Source organism: Chamaea fasciata, unplaced genomic scaffold (assembly GCF_029207755.1).
Source record: "Chamaea fasciata isolate MVZ Bird 193981 ecotype frontalis unplaced genomic scaffold, bChaFas1.0.hap1 SCAF_19, whole genome shotgun sequence".
Lineage (NCBI taxonomy): Eukaryota > Metazoa > Chordata > Aves > Passeriformes > Sylviidae > Chamaea > Chamaea fasciata.
Window position 1 is genome coordinate 7,053,667 of NW_027094104.1, and position 24,329 is coordinate 7,077,995.

Sequence of the window (24,329 nt, forward strand, 5' to 3'; positions counted from 1 at the left end):
CAAATAAGAATAAACGAGCTGCAGCCAGACACTGCATAACAAAATATTTAATGTACTTTGTCTTAAAGGTAGGCACACACTGTGCGTGTTGTGCTCGGATGCTTTCAGGAAACAGCAGCTACAAAAGATCCACTCAAGCAACACAGCAAAATGCCACAGTTACAGTTTCTACATCACAAGAGAAACTTAAATCCAAATTAAATACGATCCATTCCAGTCCCAACCATAAAACATTCATTTCATGTCAAAAATGATGCTGTGCAGCTCTGGATGAGCATCTTGAGAGTGGGACTGTCCGAGGAACTTGGTGAGCCAGCCAGCACTGCAGGGAGCAGCATGTTCCTCGAAAATCTTGTGTCTGAGGCCGGCTCAGTGCCGTGGTGGAGCTGCAAACAACCACAGGACAACCCCTCGCCAACCCGCTAAGAGGCTTTTGGATGTTCTCGTGGTAAAAGGCACTAGAAGAAAACAAATGCAACTGCTGAGCAGCTTGTGAGGTGAACTGCAGGCAAATTCCTCGTGATAGGATTAGCTTGGAAAGAAATCCCAATGGCCAAAATCAGCCACGTCTCACAGCGAGGCATTCGCCATGTTGAGTCACTTCACACTGAACGGGAGCACGCAGCTTCCAGAAGCAAATCTGTTCCAGCACCTGGGAGAACAAGATGACCACAGATCTCTCCCATCTTCTGCTTCTCTAATTCTAAGAGATTTAGCTCCTAAGAGCATGTGTTTTGCCAGAGCAGCATGAGAAATAAGACCTGTCCTCCTTAGTACTCCATTCAGCCTCAATTCTACAGAGAAATCAACATTCCTCTTACAGTGCTTTCCCCAGCAAAGTGCACATGAGAAATCTATGAAGAACAGATGCTGCTGGTTGGAGGTGAAGAAGAGATTGTTGGATGCAGCTCCTAATATTGTTGAGGCTGTCACCTCTTTCTCCCTCTCGCTGGAAGCCCAGATGCCTTTATGGGCCTGTAACATTTGTGACTCACAGCCCAAATGCCTCTGACCAAGGAGTGTCTCTCACAGCCTGGGCCAGACAGGCACAACTTAAACTCCAGCTTTGCCATCTGTTGGGTGGAGGCAAGTTCAGTTAATGCAGAGTGGAGGAAAAAACGACCCCAGAGTAAAAGCTGCTGCATACTCTCCAGTGCTGCCCTCTCTGTGGAGCAGCCAAGCTGCCCACGCCAGCATCACCCCAACCTCCACAGCACCCTCAAGGAACTTCACCTTAACAGAGCACAGATCCTCCTGTTCTTTCCTGCTGCTGAGTTCCCAACCAGTGTCCCCCTATTTCGTGCGGTTTAACAGCACTTCTTTGACAAAAAAAATGGAAGACAAGTCTTGCAATGTTTATACAGGATGGATGAGTCCCCATTTCCTAAGGAAGCCCAGGTCAGCACTGAACATTTTCTGCTCTGGCCTGTCCCTCCTAACCATGACGGCATTCCTCTCAGCAGCAACAAAAGACCGTAACGAAGCCAACCTGTTGGTGTCTGTTTTGAAAAGAGACATTTCTCTCCATCAGAAGGATGTCATGAGGCTGAGTTCATGACTCCTTATGATGTCTTTCCAAGAACAACAGGTGAACAATAAACAAAGGCTAAAGGTTAAGAATATTTTGAGATATCTCAGAAGAGCCTAAATAACACAGGAAAATGGCAATAGGATTGAGGTATTTGGAGAAACTCCACATTTTCTGCATTTTCTGCTCTAAACAAAACGGCCATTTTTAGAGTATATGCAGCTCTCTCCCTCTTTAAAAAGACTCATATATTGGCCTCCTGCCTGACACTGACACTGCTCAATGACTTAATTTTATGTAGCTCAGTCACCTGTAGGCCACTCTGTACTCCCAGATCTCAAACCTAAAACAGACACAATGTTACTGAGCCTGGGCTTGCAAGGAATTTCTCCAGATACCTCAGCCACCAGCGAAACAGCTGTTTTTTAAAAACAGCCTCTCACAATAGCTCAGGATAAGTGAGCAATGCTGATATGCTCAAAATTGCCAGAAGTTGCGTCAACGGAATGGAATTGGTCACGTTGGAATTTGGCCAGACCATTTGGGATTAACACCCTGAATACTGCAAAAGAGCTGGGAAAAGCTCTGTGTTAAGAACAGTCAAACCATCCTCCAAATAACTGCAGTGCTCTGCCTTATCCACCCCTTACAGATGACGAACTGCTTTTGTACGGCAGGACTGGGAACTCTGCCTTCCACACAGTGGAGCCACACCCTACTAGGCTTGAAAAAACACAGAATAAAAGGGGAGGAAGAAAGTAATTTTCCTCTTTTCCACTGTTACATAAATCAGAGTTGTTGATAGGTTATTTTGTTGGTTTTTTTAACCACTCATAAAACCTTTGAAACTCAGAAAAACACTTTTCCATCTCTAATTCAATCACCCATGTGAAACGCCACGCTCAGCCAACCATTTCCCATTTGATGTTCATTTCTTTCACTTCAGCAAATCTTGTCAAAACATTTTCATCTGCTAGCACCAGTGCAGGACTGAGGTTCTGAAATATTCTGAGGCCATTTCAGAAATGCTTGTTAGACACATTCAAAGGTGCTATTAAATAAATAATGATTAAAAAATTACTAGTTTCCACAGGACTTTCCCTTCATTATTCCAACTTAATAATAATTCTTGCAAGAATAATTATTTCTTAACTCTATACAGACTTTGTTTACTCACTGCTTTGAAGCAAAGAAACCCTGAAGTAAAAATTGGGTTTGTGCGTTGAATCCCCTCGGAGTGGGGCTCTTAATATGCAGGTTTGCTTGTAAAAAGTGTGAGGGAGGCACTGCAAATCCCTAAGAGACGTATGGCCAGACACCCAGGTAGAGAAATGGGAATTCAGCATGCAGTCAAGCTCACCGGAGTTAAAGGAAGAACAAGTCTGGTCCAGCATGATCAGAGAACATGCTGTGTTTAAGATGACACAGAATGCTCAGCCAGCAAGTGGTGACCAAGAAGCAGTAGCTGGCGGCAAAGGAAAGAAAAACTGAGGGTCTGTGCACTAATGTGGCTTTACCTGACTTCACACCAGCAGGACGGAGTGACCTGTGCAACACCGAGACAAGAGTCTGGTGCAAACAGCAGGCACAGAGCAAGGGAATAGAGCTGTGCAGATGCAGTGCTAGGAAGTGTCTGGCTGGTTAAGCAGCACTAGGCTGGGCCAGAATCCCCTCTCTGGGATCCAGGGCGAGCTCAGGGATTCACCCGCTTTACTGGGCCTTTCCAGAACACAGGCATTGCTAGGGAGTGGTCTGTTGGTTCCCCCTCTCCCCACTAAATGTGCACTGATATGAGAGGAGACAGAAGAAAAGTGCTCTGTTAAACGGCTCCCAGCCAAGCAGCTCAGTGTCTCCAGCAGAACTGCAGTTGCCTTCTCCTTCTGCTTGGTCCCGGGAGGTGATTCCCCACAGGCTGGGGGAGCTCTGGGAGCTCTGACATTTCCAACATGCTCATGACAGAGCAGGGCCATCAGTCTCCCCCGTGAGGAGAAGTGCAGGCAGCCACACACGTCCCCTTCAGCCTTCCTTCCTCTTGGTGCTCTCCGGGCTCTTCATGGCACACAGGAGGCCACAGAACAGCTCGTACCAAAAGAAGATGAGGCCAGTGGAGCAGGCAGCCTTCAGCAAGCTGGGAGAGAGGCCCTTGAAGAACCCACCTGGGCCCTCCTCTCGCATGATCTGCCTCATGCAGTCCAGGAGACCCCCATAGGTCCGTACCTGGGAGAGAAATGGCAACAAGGGTAAACAAGAAAACTTCAGGACAACTGGAAAAAACCACAAAGATCCCCAAACTATCCCACAGAAACATTATCTTGACATGCAGCCTGGAGATGCCTAACTGGATAATATCATAACTAACTGAAAGTTTCAGAGACAGTTTAGAGAGAGCAGGATAGAGGAAACACACATTTAGCATCAGCAATGTTTTATGCACATATTCACTTAATGGCTGTAAAACCTCTGCATGCAACAGCAGCATTACTTCAAATTTATAGCACAGGTTTGTGAAGTCATTATTTCAGATTGTGCAGCTGCTATTTTCTATCCCCTTCACTGTCAAAGAAGGAAAAAAATTTGAGTTTTCTGACAGAAAGAAAACACAGCCACTTAGAAGCTTCCAAATTAGCTGTCTGCATGTTGTCATGTTACACTGTGCAGTTTCAACATCTTGTGACACATCAATCCTAAGAACAAATTCTGTATCTCATTGCAAGAGGAAAAGCATCCAATGCAATGGGCTGAGACATCAAAATCCTATTCCAGAGTTTCTTAGGGTACAGACTGATTTCCTTCTCAGATCCAAGGAATTTTAAGGAAATGAAAAAATTTCCACACTTCACGGAAAAAAGAGCCTTGAAAGATCTGTATTTGTCTTCAAGCTTATTTCAAGGTGGTAACAACGGTGCTAAAGAACATCAGAGTTTTAATTTGTTTTGAATTTCAGGCTATTGTCATACATAAAACACATGTTGAACACTTGGTGCCTATTTCTTGTGTCAGAATATTAATTGCAGGAGAGGAGCTTGACAGCCAGGTGACAGCACAGAGCCAGTGTCATCTTCTGCTACTAATTTGGTTCTGAATCAGGAAAACCAAGCTGCAACTAGAAAAGTAAAGTAAATCAAAACCCCTTTCCCTGCCTGACTCATCCCCATCTCCAAGACACAGCTGATGGAGAGGGATGACAAGCCAGAGCACAGGTATGCGGGACAGGTCCTTCCTGGGACCTACCACAAAATAAACCCAGTATGTTCATGTATAAATTCACATTATTTAATGAGACAATTGTTCACTGGGAGCTCCCAACCCAAACAAGAACTCAACAGGTACCACTGGCGGACTGTCACTGCATTCCAGTGCACTGGACTAGCTCCATACTCAGGAAAATCTACCCCTTTTAGCAATTCTCACCTGCCCAAAGGCTGCCCGAGCGTGCTCAAAGCCACCCACTTGCAGTCGCTTTTTGACCACATCCAAAGGGTACGTGAGGCTTTTGCTGATGACTCCAGCACAGCTGCCACAGACAAGGTTTTTAACGTTGGCTGAGAAGCAGAAAGGGAAAAGGATAGTAGGGAGGAAAAAAAGAGGATTATCAGGGAATTCTGATTAAAGATCCTAAGAGGTTAAATTGTAAGTTAAAAATTACTTTTCACAAGAAGGTCAAAAAAGTCCTTTGAAGTTGCATCACCCCTTCTGCAATAGTTTCAGCCAAAGAAGCTATTTTTTCAGGCTTGCAATGTCTGTTGGAATCAGAGGACCAGCTCTTCTTGGTCCATTACACTGACTTATGGTTTTGCTCTGCTCAAAAAACCCCAATTCCCAGTCACCAGACAACTTGCTGCCAGTGGATAGAAGTCTTCATGCCCCACCCCCAGTAAAAGCATGGTCACTGGAAATCATGCACCCCTGACTGCTCAGGCTGATGTATTCTGGATTGGAATGTCACAAGCTGACACTATCTGATGATTTCAGAGGTTTGTACGAAATGATTTCTGTATTAGACTTTTTCCTGACAAACATGAGCTCGAGCACAAAACCACCATCAGCCTCTGCCGCCTAAAATTAAATATGCAGACATGATATTGAAAAGTCTAGCTTCTCTGCTGAAGAAATTTCACTGAGGAACAAAGTCATGCTGCTGCTGTATCCCTCTCACTCAAGGAGGCACAGGTATCTAGAACTGCCAAGGTGGCAGGTTGCATCAGGATGAGGTTCTCTTACAATGGAGCTAGAAAACCACATAAAAACATCAAATCAAGAGCCTGGCAGCTTTAAATCAGAGTAAATGAATCCTCTTCCCTAACAGCTGTGCTGGAATCTGCGGGCAGATTTACTAAGGAAATCAAAGAGTCCTGTCCCCACAGCACTAATGAAACAGAGAGATTATGGCAGCAGTGTCTTCCCACAGTATCAGTAACGAGACACTGTTAAAGAAAGAGCACCCTGGCCTGTGGCACTTCACTTTCCCATCCACCTACTTCCATCATGGTTATTCCACAACGGGAGCTGTTTGTGAAGTCTGCTGTACTTAATTTGGCATTTCTGTGCAGGGGTAAAAATGAGAGGTGGGAAATTGAGATACTTATCAGATGTTGCATCAAAAATGTGAAAGGACTAATAGAGCTTACATCAGTCACCCAAACCAGCATTCATCCTCTTTCTCTCCTGACTGCAGCCATCACTGTCCCAAGTTCCTACCTCCATTCTTTGCTTCAGCTGGAATCACCCATTTGGAAAACTGCTGCAGGATGTTGTAGAAGAAGAACTGGAGACCAGCATATGGGAAGATAGCCACGAGTGTGGGGGTCAAGCCTCTGTAGAAAGTCCGAGGCCCTTCTGTCTGGTACATGGTCACCACTGCATGGCGAAGGTTGGGGTAGATCTGGACAACAAGGAAGAGGCCGAATGATTTTCCAGTGAACTTAAAAACAGCAAACCAAAGGTCAGGACATTTCCCAGTAATGGGTATAGGAATTTCCCACTGCCCAAAATACAGGTGACTGTCTTCAGCACAAAGTGATGAGCGAGGTGATTTTCCACACCCTCACAGTGTTCTCTGCTAAGCCCTTGTGACTTAAAAGAAACAAGGCATGGAGCTGAGTTCTGAGACCACCTGCATCACAGACATGATTGTCTTTCTTCTAACAATTCTTAACTCCTGCAACACAATTCATATAATACATACTGCAATTCTACTGCAGGCTAAATGCAGAAATGGCTCTGACACAAATCTATCTCATTATTACAGACCTAGTTAGCACAGAGATCAATTCCTGTGTAAATAAGGCCATGAAGCACAGGTAAAAGGTGACTGGTTTCAAGTATCATCCCCATCACTATCTAAACATGACTCTGCATGTGCAAAGATTCAAAAATGCAATGTTTAACAACCTGGGGAGCGGGTTCTATAACAAGCCAACAGCCAAAGCAAAAACTGAGTTATCCTGGACAGTCTTCCTTTCTGCATCACCTGTCAGGAGCAGAAGCAGCAAAACACAATTAGGAAAGCTGTGTCAACAGCACGAGGGATAACTTGGCAACAGCGCAAACGCCGGCCGTAACAGCACCTTGCTCCTTCCTTTTAACCCACAACGCTGCATGTGCTTTCAAACCTCCTGCACCTTCCGACGCGTGAAATACTGCTGCTGCTGTGGATGACAACAGGGAATGCTAAGGCTCACCTTTGGCTCGCCCTGGGCAGCAAAGCGGGTGCGCAGCGTGTCCACAGGCTGCACCGCCACCGTGGCCGTGCAGGCGGCCAGGCCCCCGCACACCAGGTGCACCAGGGAGTCGCGGGCGTTGAAGGAAGTGACGTTGTGCACCAGTTCTGTCAGACTCTCGAAAGCCATGAACTTGCAGAAACAAAAGATCACGGGTCAGGAAGACGATCCTTATGACTCACGCAGGTCTCCCACTCCTCTCTAATTTCACCGGCAGCTCCACCCCTCCCTGCTTGTTAACACCTTCTACATCCTTCAAAAGTCCTCCCCAAGTTACAAGGTGTAAAAATCACTAAGCAGCCCGGGGAGTGCTGGGATATTCTGATGTCCCACACTTCTGCTAATTCTTGCATTTAGAATAGTGAAAAATCTCATTTTAATGTTCTGTGGATCCAGAAGAGTGTTTGCTACGTCTAAGATATGCTGTTCTTTACCCTTTCAGCCAAAGCTGTTATTAATGTTCACAAATTAAGCATAACAAGGCTGTGTAAAACACCCTCATCAGCTTCACTGATTTTTTTCCTAACAAGCCCTTAGGGTGACAGCATGAGTAGAAGCAAAAAACTGCCCAGGCTTGGGGCACAAACAGCTAAGCCACGTGTGAGGAGTAGAGAGGGCTTATCTATGACACCAGATACAGATACAGTTTGCTCTCGCTGTGCTCCAGTCTATTCAGCAAGCTCAGGAATATTAACATAGGAATTACACACCAGCTTTATACAGCTACATAACCTTCCCACTCCTGAACACAGATGGTCTGAGGGAGCAGAGCAGTGTCCTGTGTACACACAGTGTGCCCAGGTGACGCCTGGTCTCCTCACCTGCACGGCTCCGAAGCCGATGGAAAGGAACTGAGCAGGAACGTGGCCCTTCCAGAAGGCTGCCAAGCCCTCCTCCCGGAAGATGCGCTGCACGGCTTGCAGGATGCCATGGTACTTGGCCGTGGGGCTTCGGGAGGAGAGCTGCTCAATCTGGAGCTGGAGAAAATATTTTCAATTTCAGCCTTCAACACTGGTTCAAGTGTCCAGTTCAGGAATTCACAACCCTGTCAGCCAGCCAATCTTAAGGGATGACATTCTGTCTTCCCACAGAACCACATTCAGATCTGACTAGGATGTTATTTATGAAGGGCTCTAAAAGAATAAAAACATGCATGAAACACAAAGATAAGCGGGAGGGATGATGGCGAAATTCAGTCAAGAGAGTCGAAGTCATTCACAAAAACAGAAAGAGAACGATCTCTGAGGAACACGAGATTCCATTCCCACACAAGTTAAGTTGTATAAATAGAAGTGGTGGACACAAGATAGCCCCGCTTCCTTGCATAACCTGTACACAACGAAGGTGAGAGCAGCTTTAGTGCTCTCTGGCTGCACAGGTGACCTGTTCACTCAGGACACGATCAGCTCTGCTCCCTGACACGCTCCTTCATCCCTGCCCCCGGGCACGCCGCGAGTGAGGTACCTGAAAGCGGATCTTGAGGACATCCAAGGGGCTGACAAGGACCCGAGTGACCAAGCCAGACGCCGATCCTGCCGCAGCCGCTTCCGCCGAGGACACGCACTTGGCGTCGGGGTCGTACCCCACCATGCCTGCCGGCTGGCCCCAGCCTGGGCAGGGCCACAGGGGCACCGAGCCCCCTCACGCCAAGGCCCACAGCCCCCTCCTCACCCCAAACTCCCTCCTCACTCCACGGGACACACAGGTGCCCCTCTGCAGCACTCCCTCGGCCCCGCAGCTCCCGGCAGCCACCAGAGGCGGGTCCGAGCCGAGCCCGGTGAGAGCGGGGCTGTCCGGCCCTGGGCCGACTCCCGCCGCGCCGCCTCACCCGCTGCCGCCGGCTCCGCACTGCGCCTGCGCGCCGCGGGGGCCGCTGGGAGATGTAGTCCCGGAGAGGGCACTGGCGGCCGCAACACGCGCGGGATGGGGGGCTGGACAGCACCCGAGACCGCGGCGTCCAACCTGTGAGCCAGCGCCACCTTGTCAGCCAGACCACGGCACTAGGCGTCTTTCCGCAGACACCCCCAGGGGCAGGCCGTGACACCTCCCCATTCTAATGTCTAGTCACCCTTTCCATGAAGAAATTCTTCCTGATGTCCAACCTAAAGCTCCCCTGGTGCAGTTTAAGATTACGACCAGTCACTTGTTACCTGGGAGAAGAGCTCGACTCCCACCTGGCTGCACCCTCTTATCATGGAGTTGTAGAGAACAAAAAGGTCACCCTGGACCTTCCCTTCTCCAGGTTAAACCCACCTCCCTCAGCCACTCCTCATCACACTTGTGATCCAGCCTCTTCTCCAGCTCTTGCTCTCCTGTGGTCCCACGAGCCAGGGCTGTGAGAGGGGAAGGTCAGCCCGCAGGGCACGCTGCCCTCAGCACTGCTCCCACTGCCACCTCCGCCTTACACAACCACAGACCAACAACCTTCTCTTGGTAAAGCACAGGGGAAGCAAGATTTTCTAAGCAACCCAAGATACAGTAAAACACCACTTAGAGCAACATGTTCTGCTACAGCATTACAAAAAAGTCAAGTGCTTCAAGCCACACTGTGAATTTTCCATGCTGACTTCTGTCACAAAAAAAGAAAAAGAACTAATCATATGAATATCCAGGTATTTCCACCTTGACATAAACAGTATTTAAGCTAATAGTTAAGAGCAACTGTTTAAAACCCACTCAAAACTCCACTGCAGGCCTTTTCCTACTGTAGGTTAAAATTGACTACAACATTCATGTTCACAGGTACTTTCTGACCATTACTGAAGGTTGGGGAGAAGCTGCAGAGAGCTGCCCCCACACCTTGTTAACCCAACAGGGCCGCTCTTCTTTATGCAACAGAAGTGAAAACAGTCTGCAGGGCTCTGATGGAGCAGAGCCAAAGCCACAACAGTCCGAGGCTGGCTGCTGTGCTCACACCAGCCCAACACCCACCTCCCCCTTTTAGCAAAAGGCTCCAGAAGTGTGAACTACAAGCTCAGTCATAGCTTGGTCAGTTAACTGAAATAACAGACAGATGCTCAAGTGAAGAATTCAATGTATATTTATTATTCACAGTTAATTACTATCTACCAAATGCTGTTGCAGAGTTAAAGGATTAAGTACATAGGCCTTTTTCTTATTTAAACACGGAAATTTTTTTTAATATATATACACACACAAGACATATGTCTGCAAGGCTGCATGATATACACCAATTCCAAAATAAGGAAACAATCAAATGGTCCAGGTGTAGAATGCCATAGATTCCTTTTCCAATCACTTTACAAAGTGGGAAGAAAGTGAGTGACAGCTAGCAAGGAGAGGGGGGAAAAAGTAATACTCTACAGGGTAGCTCTCTCTTTCATTTGCTGGAAAATCAAAGTGTAAGGCAGAGTCCATCTCAGGATTAAAACTTTTGTAACACTTACTACAAAAAAAGGCACCCTCCAACAAAAGATTGCCCGTGCTGAGGCAGGGCGGGAGGAGATCTCCGCTGCAGGTTGGGATGTGTTGGTGGGGTGAAGGGATCCAGCCAAACGGCCACCGAGGGAAAAACAACGCAACTGAAGATTGGCACAGAGAGCGCTGCGGGCTGATTGCTTTCCTTCTGTCCAATTTAATGTCACACTGCTCTGGTGAGGAGCAAAGGGCCACCAGAAATGCCCCGGGGGTGCAGGATGGGGAGAACAGTCACACACAGCCTGCTGTGAATGGGAGCGGGCAGGGAGCTACTTCAACAGGAACACTGACCTGAGGAGGGAGGAGAGACTGGAGAACAGGGATGCCAACTCCACTTCTTAAGAGCAACACGACTGCAAATACTGCCTATCCAGGCCGAGGAGACAGGCTGATCACATGCATCACGTAGAAACATTCACTAAGAGCGTAAAGTTTTTTTTTCAAGCACTATTTCTTGAGGTTTCTCTGCATTATGAAGTTTTCCATCAAAGGAATGTACATTTTGTAGGACATCTCAGGGCTATTATTTCTCAAAATCCCCCCTTAACCCTCCCTCCCCAAAATATTCTTCCTTATTTTCCCTCATCATAACTTTCCCCTTTCTCTTACTTCTTTTGAGGCTTCTGGTTGCAGCTCTCCACCTCTGAGCAGCCTAAGTTGCCACTTGAATGCCTTGATTTTATTTTCCTTGGAATAAGGGAAGTTGAACAGTAAGACAAATCTGAAGATTAAAGCTCCATCTCTGTTTGTAGATTTTTCTCAAGTGTCCATTGATAAAACCACCCTCCTTTGCCCCCTTTCCCCAAAGTATTTATTTACACATAGGCAGAAAAAAAAAAAACCCCACTGAAAAGCTCTGGACTGTCCTTTTAACTTAAAAAATAATAAAAAAGAAAATAAGGGGAAGGCACTATGGAAAAAATTACAGAATGTGCTCAACCGTACACCTTTAAGAAAAAACAAAAAAGCTGTCAGCACAGCATTAATAGACTTCAGTTGTACGTTGGAGTTTCTCAAAGCAGCTCTGTGACTCAAAAGTAAAAAATAAAACAAAAAGCCACACAGCTCTTCTCCCTTCCTCTGTTTAGAAGTTGCTGAGCTTCAGAAGAAAGTGCCAAAGGAGAAGAGACAATAAAAATTAGATTAACACCTCATTTTCCCAGGCAAGAAATGCTGAATGTTGAAGGCAAAAGCAGAAACTGATGATTTTTGTTTTTTTTTAAAGGCAGGACTGTGGATTTGGTTCTTCTCTCATGTCCCTTCATGTCAAATGACGACCGTTTGCAGAGAGAAAATACCAGCAGAGTTTCTCCCTTTTCCTTTAACTGCATGGCTAGGACTTAATATGGCATTAAAACTTCATGCACTGATGAACAGAGAAGGGGGAAATAAGAGTTGTGGTGGTGAGACTTTAAGTAACCTTAAAACACTCATTCGCAACAAGAGTGAATAAAAGGGGATAACCCAGGAGCAGCTGAGGAAATTTGTTATTTTCATTTTTCTCTCTCTCTCTCCTTTTTTTATTTTCCTTTTTTTCTCTTTTTTTCCTTTAAGATAAGTTTTGGTGTGTAAGTTGAACTCTTCCCCCCCGCCCCTGAAGTTCCGTACTGAGGGAAGGAGGATCACCTCACGGTGAAAGGTGACTCCGGTTTTACCGCCGTGTGATTTTTTAGGTCACTGGCTGCAGTTAGGCTCTGTATGTGTATTTACTGTTTCTCTGGATTCCTTAAATAATCTCTAATATTTATCTCTAGATGTTCCGGTTCACTGGGGTCACGTAGTTGCGCGGGAACATGCCCGTCTGTCCGCGGCACGCTCCCTTCCACCAGTTGGGGTCAGAATTGTCAAGGACTTGGATAAAGTCTCCGCGATGGAAGCCCAGCTCTCCTTCCTCTTGGGGATCAAAATCGAACAGGGCCTGAACGTATGTTGGTTGCTGAAAGGGGAACGAGAAACACACACACAGTGAGAATCACCCACGGCACTCCAGACACCTGCTCCTGCGGGCAGGAGCTGTTTTACACAGCAGATTAACAATAAACATTTGGGCTGTTCCCTTTCCCTGCAAGCCAGCTCCTGACAGCTGCAACAAGGTGCTAACACAGCAAAGGACAGGCTATAGAGCGCCTCAGAAAAAGGTCAAGTTTCTGTGAAAGAGCTGAAATACAGCAGATGATTCTGATGTTTTTCTACTATTTTTCCACTCTTTGCGGCCTATTGTAAATCTGTGTTCTACTGCAATACAGTAATATTGCTGTTTCCTTGTCCTGTTTTCATAACTGACAGCACAAATATTATTCATCTACACAAAGTCCCCCTAAAAACTGGATGTTGACATTTTACACGTTTTCCTTAACTCTTCTGTCACAGAACATTTTGCCTGGTCAGCAAGTCTTCCTTTCTGATGAAAAAGCTATCAGCTCATTTAAAATACATTTGTAGTAATTGTGAGGCCAGGAAGGTCTCTTCATGCTTGTCCTTATCAGCCAGCTATTTTCTCATCCTCTGTTTATCCGTGACCTGGCAGTGCAGAGCCAAGTGTTAAGTTCAGACAAACTGTGACAAAGGTGCCTGTGGCACCTGGACAGCTGCACAAATTCCACACCCCTTCTCTTCAGGCTAGAACCAGAACGCTGTACCAGGAAGCAAAAGGATTTACCCAGAACTGACAAAACATGCAGTTGCATGAAATATAACGCTCTGATTGACCTGGGAATTGGAACAAAATAAAGAGTTGGATATACACAAGCTGCTCTGCTGGCACTTCACAACTGTTTTTGGATTCTCTTCACAGTGGTTAGATCCAAACCAGAAATGCTCCATGTGATGTAACCACCTCTTCAAGAAAGCCCAGTATCAAAGCCTCTGAGGCTGCATTTCTGGCTATGATCAGGTATAAATCAGGACAGAATCACAGAATTGTTTAGGCCAAAGAAGACCTTCTAAGATCATCAAGTCCAACTATTAACCCAGCACTTCTCTATCATTTCTTACTGTGCCCTATAACAGGAGCAAGTCCATTTTTAGTTCACAGGACTCAGATGATCTTCCTGCAACAGAATCCATAAACATTACAACAAGTCAAACGTTCAAGCAGCAACAATTTTGCCTCAACTCCAGGGAGAGCAGGAGCACAGGTAGGCTTTGCACAAGAACGCAGCTTATTTACCAGTTACATTTTGACTGCAGGATCTAACGATATACTTTCACAGGTAAAAAAAAATCAGTAAGCTTCTTTCTTACTCTAAAATGCAATCCCACTTCAGACTGTGGTTGCAATAACCTGACCAGGGCACTCTACAGGGACACTTCTCTTACCTGTGGCACCTGCTCAATGTCCCGGAGAAATATTTGCTGGTTCCTGGAGACAGATGTGGATCTGTGATAATCTACCAGCTCGTTCAAAGAATTGAACTTCACCACCCAAAGGAAATACTTGCCAGCCCCATCTCTAAGCACCTTGAAGTGCTGCACATCATTTCCAAACCTGTGTGGAAAGAATGAAGAACATAAAGGAACACATTATTAGCCACAGAGAACTCCTTTTGGGATCGTCACCACAGAGCTTGGGAAAAAAGGTCCTCCAGGGCACAGTGAAAACTGTCAATGACACTGATAACATAGATGCAATCCCATAGCTGGCATCACGTGTATTTCTTGATGTATGTAACATATGCTGTCACCTGTGTTGCTGAAGGTGGTGCAGAATCCCAAGGACAAATGCCAGGGACTTTGCAAGGTCACAGTAACACAGCTGCACCCTGGTGCTTTCCACTTCACGTCCCTAAACACAGGATTGCCAGTCAAACAGCACAAGCACTGTGGTTTAGCTCTTCACACCCAGCAGTTTCACAACTGACTCAAGCCACTCAGCCTGTGCTACTCTTGCCATGGTTCTCTGCTTCTCACAGTCCCAGTTCCTCCCTCCCACAGCATCACTGGATACATGCAACAATGCAATACATAAACACCAGTCCCATTACAGGCAAATTCCTGGAAAAACACGGCCACAGGGAGGGTAGGATTGCCTCTTTTGGCAACTAGCATGGACTTGTGCAAAGGGCTCTCTTGTGAAACAAAAGGACCACTCTGGTCTTTAAAATAAAAGTCCAAAACAAAATGTAAGAGGAAAATCCCCCTCAAACCCCCAAATGTTCAAAGATGATGCTGCACACATAAACCAGCCACTTCAATTTCGTGTTAACATTTTTTTCTGACAAATGATGACATTCAGTTGAAGCTACACTTCCAATGGTTTTACTCTGAATAAAGAGGAACTCTGGAGAGGTCCACTGGGATTTTCCAGATGAACGGCACACTGGTATTTTTACTTCAGCCCAAAACACTGAAAACAGAAGACAACTGTTCCCCCTTGGCATGCATGGCTCCTATACATCAGTGGGGAAAGCAGACACTGCCTTGAAACAACTCCTGGGTGCTGCCTCTGCTCTGCCTTCCTCCATCTGTGAGCTCACAATTTCAAATCCTACAGATCACTGTTTAGGAAAAGGACTTTCCTAAATTATACACAGGAAAAACCACCCAACTGAGACATTACCACCAGATGGCAACACCAGGCTGAACAGGCAGGCCCAGCTATGCCATTGTAACTTTCTGTTTCTTAAAGGAATGCACTTCCTGCAATTGAAGCTTCCATTCATATCTAATATTCCAGCCCAGATGACTCTATCCAAGACAGAAACATAAACATCTCTAAAACCAGTGGCTTTAATCCAGTTTGCTGGCATGACTCAGTGCTGCTGTACAGAAGGACAAAAATTTGGTTACAGACCAAAGCTGACCAGAAAAAAAGAAACAAATCTTGTTGAGACAGGTCATTGACGGCCACAGAAAACAGAGCCAGCTGGAATTGCACATGAATGATAAAAAATGTTGTAAGGATTCTAAAGAAAATCTTGTTTATTTGTGGTAGAAATGGAAAGATTACAGAAAACAATTTAAAAATCCAAAAGGCCAAAATCAACTGCTGTGGATAGATTCCCTTCCACCCTCATCCTACATTAAATTACTTTACATACCTTTCCGAGTTTCTAAAACCTCTATTTGAGTGACTTCAGATCAGAGAATTGCTTGTGCTGGGAATCACCTAAGGATCAACTCACACCAACGCTCCTCCCATGGGCAGGGATACCTTCCACTAGACCAGGTTGCTCCAAGCACTGTCCCAGCTGGCATTTAACATTTCCAGGGATGGGGCAGGCACAGCTTCTTTGGGCAAGCTGTGCCATAACTTCACCACCCTCACAGAGAAAAATTTCTTCCTAACCCGTGTGGAATATACTTGTGAGAGTTCACATGGACCTCTGGTTTCACAGCTCCACATCCCAGTGCTAGTCAATGGGAATATCACCAAAGCATGTGCCAAGCAGAGAAAAACATACTTGCAAGTGTACTACACAGAGAGGAGATAAAGTAGTAACTTGCACTGCAGAGGAGGAATGAAGGAGGATGGGAGGTTGCCCACACTGGGTGCTTTGTGGCTGTAAGAGGGAGGAAAGGGATCCACAAAGAAGCCACCAGACACTGCCTGGGCCTGTGTGAGTCACGTGCTACCAGGTCAGACCTGCAGACTCGCTGCAAACGAGAGCAAAGATGTTTGTCCTACCAGAGAGGGAATAAGTGTCACTAGAAGAACAGGAATGCTATAGGCCATCTGTGAGATTATTCCTGCTCCTCAGTACTGACAATCACCTGCCCTTTACTCACCAGTCCAAAGGAGCAGCAGATGCTTGATTAGCACACAATTGCTCCTGGGCATGACTTACTTGACTGAGAGGGAGAAGTCCCCAGGAGCACTCTCACTCTCCCTGATGAGGAAGGCACCATCGTGTCTCTGTTTGCCCAACATTTCTTCAGCCTTCGCTCGGGGAATCTTTCCAAAAAACCACCTGTGTGGGGAGGAAAAGAAAACAACAGGAAAAGTTAAGAATTTTAATCCATTCATGGAAGAGCCAGAAACACCACAGCCCTAAAAATAAGATCTTCTCTATGCACTGCCCCATCCAGCACACGGAAAGTGCATTTTGTATCTAAATCAATTTCCTGTCTCTTTCAGATCAGGTGGTAAGACACATCTGCTTCAGCAGAAAGAAACAACATCTTCATCCAGTAGCTGTTTGCTCCTGCAGCCCAGAAGAGTCCAATCTCTGAGCCCCACCAGAGTCCTATGGTCCAAGACAAGTCTCATCTGTCAGAAAGCTTAGGCAGGTGCCAGGACTGCAGTTACACACAGACCAAGTGAGAAAAGTTCCCTCAAGGTCTCTCGGCTCCATTGCAGAGGAGTGCTGAGCTAGGCATGAATTCTGTTCCAGAAAAGATGCTGATGACACTTGTTTCAGAAGCCTCTTTTCTTGCTTTCTCTCACAGGCAAGACAATCCAGCAGCTTTCACAGGAGGAGTCACATGAAGTAGTTGCCTCATGTAAACCACATCCAAAATTCTCACCAGCCACAGGCTGACCATGATACCAAGGCTGAACCTACCTCAGGCCACCAGACCGTCAGCACTGACCAACAGCCTGGTCACAGGATCCTTGCCCCCATTTAGATTTGCACTTCCAGACTAATCCAAGATTAAAGGCAAAGAAGGGATGAGTGGTAGGTCACATGGCATGAGAAAAGCAGAAGCATCTTCACAACTAAAAAGCAGAGCTTTCAGCTCTGAGGAACAGATCACACAGGACAGCAGCACTGATCACACCCACACCCACGCAGATGACTGACCTTAGAGGAGAACATTTCATAACAAGAGCTCCACTCACACAGCCCACTGTCTGCAGTGAAGGGTTTGCTGCAGCCAACAAGGCAGGAGTTGCAGAATCCTTCCTGAAACAGTCATTCTTAAGAGAAGCTGGGGCTCTCGTGACCTCAAAAAGTCGCCAGATCTTTCTCTATAAGGGAAAACTACCTCTAGAGCAGAAGAAGGACTGATTACTTGGTAACCAAACACACTTGCTTGAAACTCTTTTTATCCCCTGGAATGAAAAGCTTCCTCCCTCAACCATCCTATTTCCAGTGATCAAGAACTTCATGGCATTTTGTACATTCTGGGTGGCTTAGCACCTGTGCTGCTCCTTGGTACCCGAGGTGAGGTGGTGGCAGACCACCACGGGAGACCCACCTGCCCCTCACTGCACTCTGCTGCCCACAAAAATGAACCAAGAGAAACTATTAAGTGAAACTCCTACAGAATTCAAATGAAGTATTTAATTTCCTGGGCTTCTGGCACTACTGTCAGAAACACAAGGAAGTCTTGAATTTTCTCACTGCCAAATGCTGCATGAAGCAAGCTTTATATTATGATTTTAGATATCTTGCCGTATTTCTTGTTTAAAGAGTGTCTTAATCCTGTTTAGTTCTCAAATAATTCTCAATTACTCATGTGACAAAGTCTCACCTTAAACACAAAAAAACAACTTCACCTTTCTCTGTAAAATAAGAAGGAAAGCCTGAGGGAGCTTAATAGAATCCCTCCTGAAGCCTCAACAGTTTACCTGTTTTCCCCCTAAATTTTACTGAATCACTACAAAGTAGAAGGGTACTATTTTTTCAAAAGAAATGACACTTCCAAAGTGACAATACCAAACTACGTAAGTTTTCTGCCAGCTGCTTCTAAGGCACTTCAAATAGAAAGACTAAAAATTTTTCACAATTCTTGAACTTCCTTGCAGTTTTAAAACTTTACGACCACATTAGCCAGAGTAAAAGAACCTGAATTAAATGAAAAGAAAACGTCAGAGATGAAACAAAGTTATTTTGCAGGACTACTGTCTACTTGAGAACACTATTGTAAAGCAGCAAAAGTGTTGTGCACGTATCTTTGCTACAGAATGTCTGAAAAAATTAACAAACATCACAGCACGTCAAAAATCACTTGTGGAGAATTAGGCAACGTGACAACGACATTCCCACAACTTTTCTCCTGAAGGGATAAGCCTGATAAGGCTTGACTCCAACAAGCTCTGTAATGCAGGTGAAACTCATCCTGTCAGCAATGCATCACAGGCATTCCTGCTGATGCTGCACAGCCAGAGGGAGCTGCAGTGATTGTACAGGACAGGTTCTCATCGCTTCCAGCCTCCCCTCAGTCGGCACTTTGACAATTTTTTTGGCTTCACTTCGCACAATCATTTCACTTGGCCACGTTCCTCCACAGAAATTACAATACTGCTAAGTGAGTCTTCAGCAATATCCCCAGGACAAGCTGATAACAAACACAAAGACCTTAGATAGCCTGGATCAGATCCATGGTGTGTTTCAAAAACAGCAAAGTCTTCCCCTGCCTCCTTCAAGAGCAAGGTGCTGCTGTGCCTTCACAGTAACCTCCCTGCCCAGGGCTTCCTGTAGCTCTTCTCTGTCCTGCCTAGTTCTGCTCAGTCTTTGCTCTGTTAATTGAGGTGGCAATTCAGATTAACCCTTCAGGTTAATCCCCAAGTGAGTCTGGTCACTGAGAGGTGCCACATTTTCCTTTCAGTTTCATTTGCTGGTAGTTAAAAAGTGATCTGTAAGATTTGCAAAATACAAGAAGAAACATTGCATTTAATACCAGCTGTGCAGATGGAAGATTTAAGTCTTGGATCCTAAAACAGGACTTAAAGGCATATTCAGTTGCTTTCTTTCCAAAGCCTCTTGAAAATGATTTGATGATAGTCTGATTAAAGGAACATTCTCTTTCTCACTGCTCAGCTGCCTGCAGTTTTTTTTGTGTGACCTGTATGACTAGCGCTCTGCACTACAGCTAAGCCAACATTACACTATAAAAACTTTTGCATAATTTCCCAGGGTTGTTAAAATGCAGTAGTTAAGACTCCCAGCATTGCTGACACATGGCACTGCCTCCCTCCATCCAGGTGCCATCAGCAGTTTAAAACATCTTCAGATAAGATCAAATTAACTGTGCTTAAAAACCACTACCAAATTCACCCACTTGCAGGCTTAAATATTGTTCATTTCCTTTTAATACTAAAAAAAAGTGTAAAAATGACAGCTCTATTCCTCTAAAACAAAATACCTCGGAGGATCACGGAATAAACTGATCATCATAGGAGACATCACCACAGAATAACTTAAATGCCTGGAAAATTGTCATAAGAAGGTACAATTCACACAGTCAATGTGAGAGAAACTGCAATGTGGATTTGTGAACCCCAGTGGACTGGTACAATCAGGGTAAACCAAATGTTACTATAGAAAACAAAGCTCCAAACAATTTCAGATTTTTCTTGTGCATCCTTTCTTCACTTCTCACTTGGCTGCCCTAAAGTGTGACACCTCTTCTTCTTTCTTGGGGCCAGGCCCTCAGAAGCTTCCTTCTGCTATTTCAAAAGGGCCCTTAGAAAAATAATTCCTGATTGCATTTAACTGCAATATCTCCATTATATAATGACAGTCAACACTTACATTAATCATCAGGTTTTTTGAGTAAATGAAACGCTCCAGCTCCTTGTAAAAACCCTGATTACAGGCTTTGCTTCTCCCTCCTAAACCTTTTTTTGAATCTGTTACCCAGAGCCTGCTGTTCTTGTTCAGATGTTGCAGGATCTCAAAGGTTGCCAGAACTGAAGTTTAGCAGAAGACAGCAGAAACACATGAACTAACACAAAGAAAACACCCAGTCATGAAATGCTAGAGTTTTTATATGCCGGGTTCATTACACCTAGGGGGAAAAGGTTCAAAGTAGTTACCCAAACACAGCCCTCTGGAGCAGCAGTTCAAGGCAACAATACTTGTGTAACAGCACTGGGAGGTCAGCCTGTTTTGTGAGGAAGGTGTTGGACCAGATGACTCTTACAGGTCCTGTCCAACCTTAACAATTCTATGATTCTATACTCAGGATGTGACAGACATACTACAAGTTCAGCTCCAAATACCCTTCACCTTTTGCAGAGCTGTGAATGCCATGACTTTTACTCTTAGGTGCTCAGGAAGTAAAATTGAGAATCATCACAAGAACACAGACACTTTTCCAGCGGTAGGGGTAGTGACAACTCTCTACTAAAGGGTTTTCTGCTGGTTTATGGCTGCTAACTCCAAGGCGGAACAGTCTGAACCTAAAATACACCAGAGCAAGCACCAGAAAAGCCTCCCAAAACACCCTGCTATGCAGCTACTCTGAAAGGAGTTAAAGCAAACACTACAGCCAGAGACACACAACTCACCAGCCATCCTTTATTGGTCCATATATGTGAGCAGATCTGGTAAAATTTTAGCTGAAAACCATCCTTCTGTTTGTGAGGATGCCCAGAGTAAGACCAAGGGAGCCTATCCCCAGAGCTCTACTTACGGATGGGGTTTCATTTCTATGTAGTTCTTGGGAATGAAGCCGTCTTTTCCATTGAGTTCTGCCTTGTACCAATTCTGATCGCATTCTTCATTCAAAACCTGAAGGGAGGAAGCAAACAAAAATTAAGCTTGTGATATATTCAAGATACAAGCAAGACTGACAAAGGCACCAGGTTATTCTTCCCATTTGTGTTGCGCAGTTTTTATATTAATAAAGTTAAACACACTCAAACAGCAAATGTAGATGAACAAAGTTCCTTCTTTCTATTTTTAAGGGGATACTTTTCTTGCTGTAATTTTAAACAGGAATGAAAGATCAGGAGTCACAAGAGAGGAGCCACGTGGAAAGTAGTTTTAAAAAGCACAAATTGATATTTTAAAGCATACTTGCTCTATAAACTTTGATGCTTTATTTTTCATTGAATTTCTGTCCGCTGGTCCGGTGCAATATGCAAGCCTGGTGCACTGACTGAAAGCAGTCCCTCCAATATTATATTATGTTCTGTAAGTAAAACTATGCTCTTGTTTGAAACTAACTCTCCTCAAGATGATTTTGTGCTGGAAGTAAACACCTCAGAGAAACTGCCCCCTCTTCCCTTCAAGATTAAACACCACAACATCACTTTTCCTCAAGCACTTTCATTTCTTCTCAGCTTTCTCAGGAGGATCCCACAAAAAGCTAGATCTGAGTTAAAAAAATAAAAAAGCCTCAAGTCACAAAGTATCACATGATTAGCATTGCCTGAACGCAGGAAGATGAGGAAGTACAAAGAGAAAGAAACATGAATACAGATCCAGAGATCACATACTTCACACACACAGTTATGGTGAAGATATCCACCAAACCCTCAAACTATCCCTTTCGCTATGTCATTATGTTTCTTTAAGGGTGGTGAGAGGAAATTAAAAAAAAAAATAAAAAAAGAGAAAGTAAAAGCACACAGGAATTTGCAAGTGCATATTTTATTCTTACAGCTGACAGGAGAGCTTCAGAAAATTAAAGATCAGTACTTGCTGCCTTTCAAAAATGTGATACACCAACACCCTAAACCTGCCTCACTGCTGACTGCTATGTACGACAGAGAAAAACTTTAAAACCTACTGAAATGAAATGTGGCAAAGGAAAGAGAACAAAATGGGAACCTCCTCAGCAAATCACAGTGGGTAACAGTTACCTAGATATTCCCTAACTCCCAAGGGAAGAGGCTGGTGGGATGTACATTCCCCAGGTGCCAGCACTTCCACTGGGGAACTAGCACAGCAGCAGGGCCACATCTACAGAACTTAGATGAGCAAAGACATCCATCTTTACAGCCCATTTCAGGATATTTTCAGCTGAAGAGGCTTTAACACTTAAAAGATCCCAAGTATTTACATGTGGATGAAACATTCAAGCTGTCTTTTGTGCAGTTACTGCTTTGGGCTTCCATGCATTTCTTTACAAGCACTGTTCCAGCATGCACAGCAGAGTTCAGTCATATCGCTGCGATAATCTGAGCACAGGTCATGAGCAGCTCAAGCCTCTGTTACAGGCTCTGAGGTAAGAGCTCACACATGGAGAACTGCCCTGGATCAGCTGATGTCTGCTGGACTGCCTTGGAGCTGCAGGACACTGACCTGGGCAGGGACTGATTCCTCCTCAACATAAAATAGAGTGAGACACCAGCAGCAGTTCTAGAATACTGAACAGGGATGACAGACATCAAAAACAAGCGTGTAAAATAAGTGAATTGCGCAGAGACCAGGGAGGCCGTGAGCTGAAGCCCAGATCTGTAACTTAAGTCATTTAAAGATTTCACCACAGAGCTTCCAACAACAACTCAAACACAACTTATTTTTGTATGGTTTCTAATAAACCAAATCTTACACAATGGCGTGCATTCCTTTATCAGAGATATCCCCCATGAGCTTTGATAAGCTCATGTGCTACAGACTCGTTTCATCATCATCAGAGAGCAGTTAAGGGATCTGGCAGTCTGCTCTTTTTCCAGAAAGAATGGCTAAATTGTAGTTTCACCTGAAGGACACTGCCACAGTTTCGGGGGTTTGGCAGTAGGTATTGGAAAATTATCAGAAATTCTAATGCCCAAATGTAAATTATTTTAATGAGTTTTATCTTGCTCTGAAGATATGCTAATAGATTTGGAGGAGCCAAAGCACATCGGGCTTGGGATACTCATTAATGCCTGGCCTGAAGCCAAATGCCAGCAAGGGAGCAGTGCTGAGGGATGCATTAAAGCTTTGTGACCAGAGTAAAAAATACCTGACTAAAGGCAGGGTAAGGTAACTGCCAACATATCTGCATGTCTAACCTGTTCAGGGGACTTCTGCAGTGCTGAGCCCTCCACAGCTCCCCCTTCAGCGGCTTTGTTTGCTCCCAAGACCTTTTCCTGCCTCACACCCAGGCTGACGTTATCTTCGCAGCCCGCTGTCTTTTCTAGGATCATTTTAACGAGCTGTCACAGCTCCATTCACAACCTGGCAGGCAGCCAAGGACCCATGCCCTGTGTTATGGACCGGAGAGCTCATACACACACACTCACCCTGCAGACACCCCTGGGTTCCCCTTTCTGGCTCTTCCAGAGAGAACAGAACACACTGTTTTCTTTCCAAAGCTCAGTGTTCCCGCATCATTTCAGCAGGAGTCATTTCTACAACACAGATCTACAAAACCATTTCTTCTGACAGTGTCAGACACCCCTGGACCTGCTCCCAAGGCTTAGCCAAGCAAAACTGACTTGTACTGAAGTGCCTTAAATTCAGGACAACTTTGCAGTCACATGCACAAGGCTGGAATTCTGGTAGTTCCTATGAAGTTATGGAGCTAATGAAAACTGCACAACAGTCCTTCAAAATTGCAGCTTCCAAAAAAAATCATGCCACTAACATCCTTTGGTGAAATGTAACTAGAAAGTAAGTCAGGAACACACATAGGAATCTTGTGCATTGATGTATCTGCCTTTGATGTTTACATCTGACACTGCTCTCTTATTTTAAATCATAAATCCACTGAAATGAAAGAACTGACTTTAAGTAATTAAACCATTTTACTGCGAAACGTCTTATGAAAAGCACACAGTAAATCCATCTATTCCACGCTTCCAAGTGACTTCCAGATAATAAATAATATTAGAATTTATCATCTGCATATCAAAACACAGTGCTATGCCTTTAAGAAAAATAATGATTCCTAACTGAACTACAGTAAGATTTCCCTGGACTTACCAAAGCTACAAAATTCAGTCGAACTACCAGATGCATCACTGGATTTTGCTTTGAATAATTCACCAAATACAAAATGAAAATGCAGATAAATTAAGTAACAAAATGAAACTTTAAAGA

The 24,329-nt window shown here is 44.9% G+C and overlaps 2 protein-coding genes across 2 annotated transcripts in view; both read right to left on the minus strand.

Moving 5' to 3' along the window:
• Positions 1–27: 27 nt before the first annotated feature.
• SLC25A19 (solute carrier family 25 member 19) lies at positions 28–8,891 on the minus strand. The gene is made up of 6 exons (XM_066200569.1): positions 8,713–8,891; positions 8,070–8,225; positions 7,210–7,380; positions 6,227–6,410; positions 4,940–5,070; positions 28–3,745 (listed from the first exon to the last, which is right to left on the minus strand). The coding sequence occupies exons 1-6, from the start codon at positions 8,836–8,838 to the stop codon at positions 3,545–3,547; spliced, it is 969 nt and encodes a 322-aa protein (XP_066056666.1). The 5' UTR covers positions 8,839–8,891; the 3' UTR covers positions 28–3,544.
• A 1,379-nt stretch (positions 8,892–10,270) lies between these two features.
• GRB2 (growth factor receptor bound protein 2) overlaps positions 10,271–24,329 on the minus strand; it is a 44,103-nt gene continuing 30,044 nt past the window's right edge. Inside the window, exons 2-5 of the mRNA XM_066200873.1 lie at positions 20,989–21,086; positions 16,473–16,595; positions 14,005–14,173; positions 10,271–12,622 (exon numbers count right to left, since the gene is read on the minus strand). Of these exons, the coding sequence (XP_066056970.1) occupies positions 12,437–12,622; positions 14,005–14,173; positions 16,473–16,595; positions 20,989–21,086 (576 nt within the window). The 3' untranslated portion in view covers positions 10,271–12,436. The remainder of the gene's footprint in view (positions 12,623–14,004; positions 14,174–16,472; positions 16,596–20,988; positions 21,087–24,329) is intronic.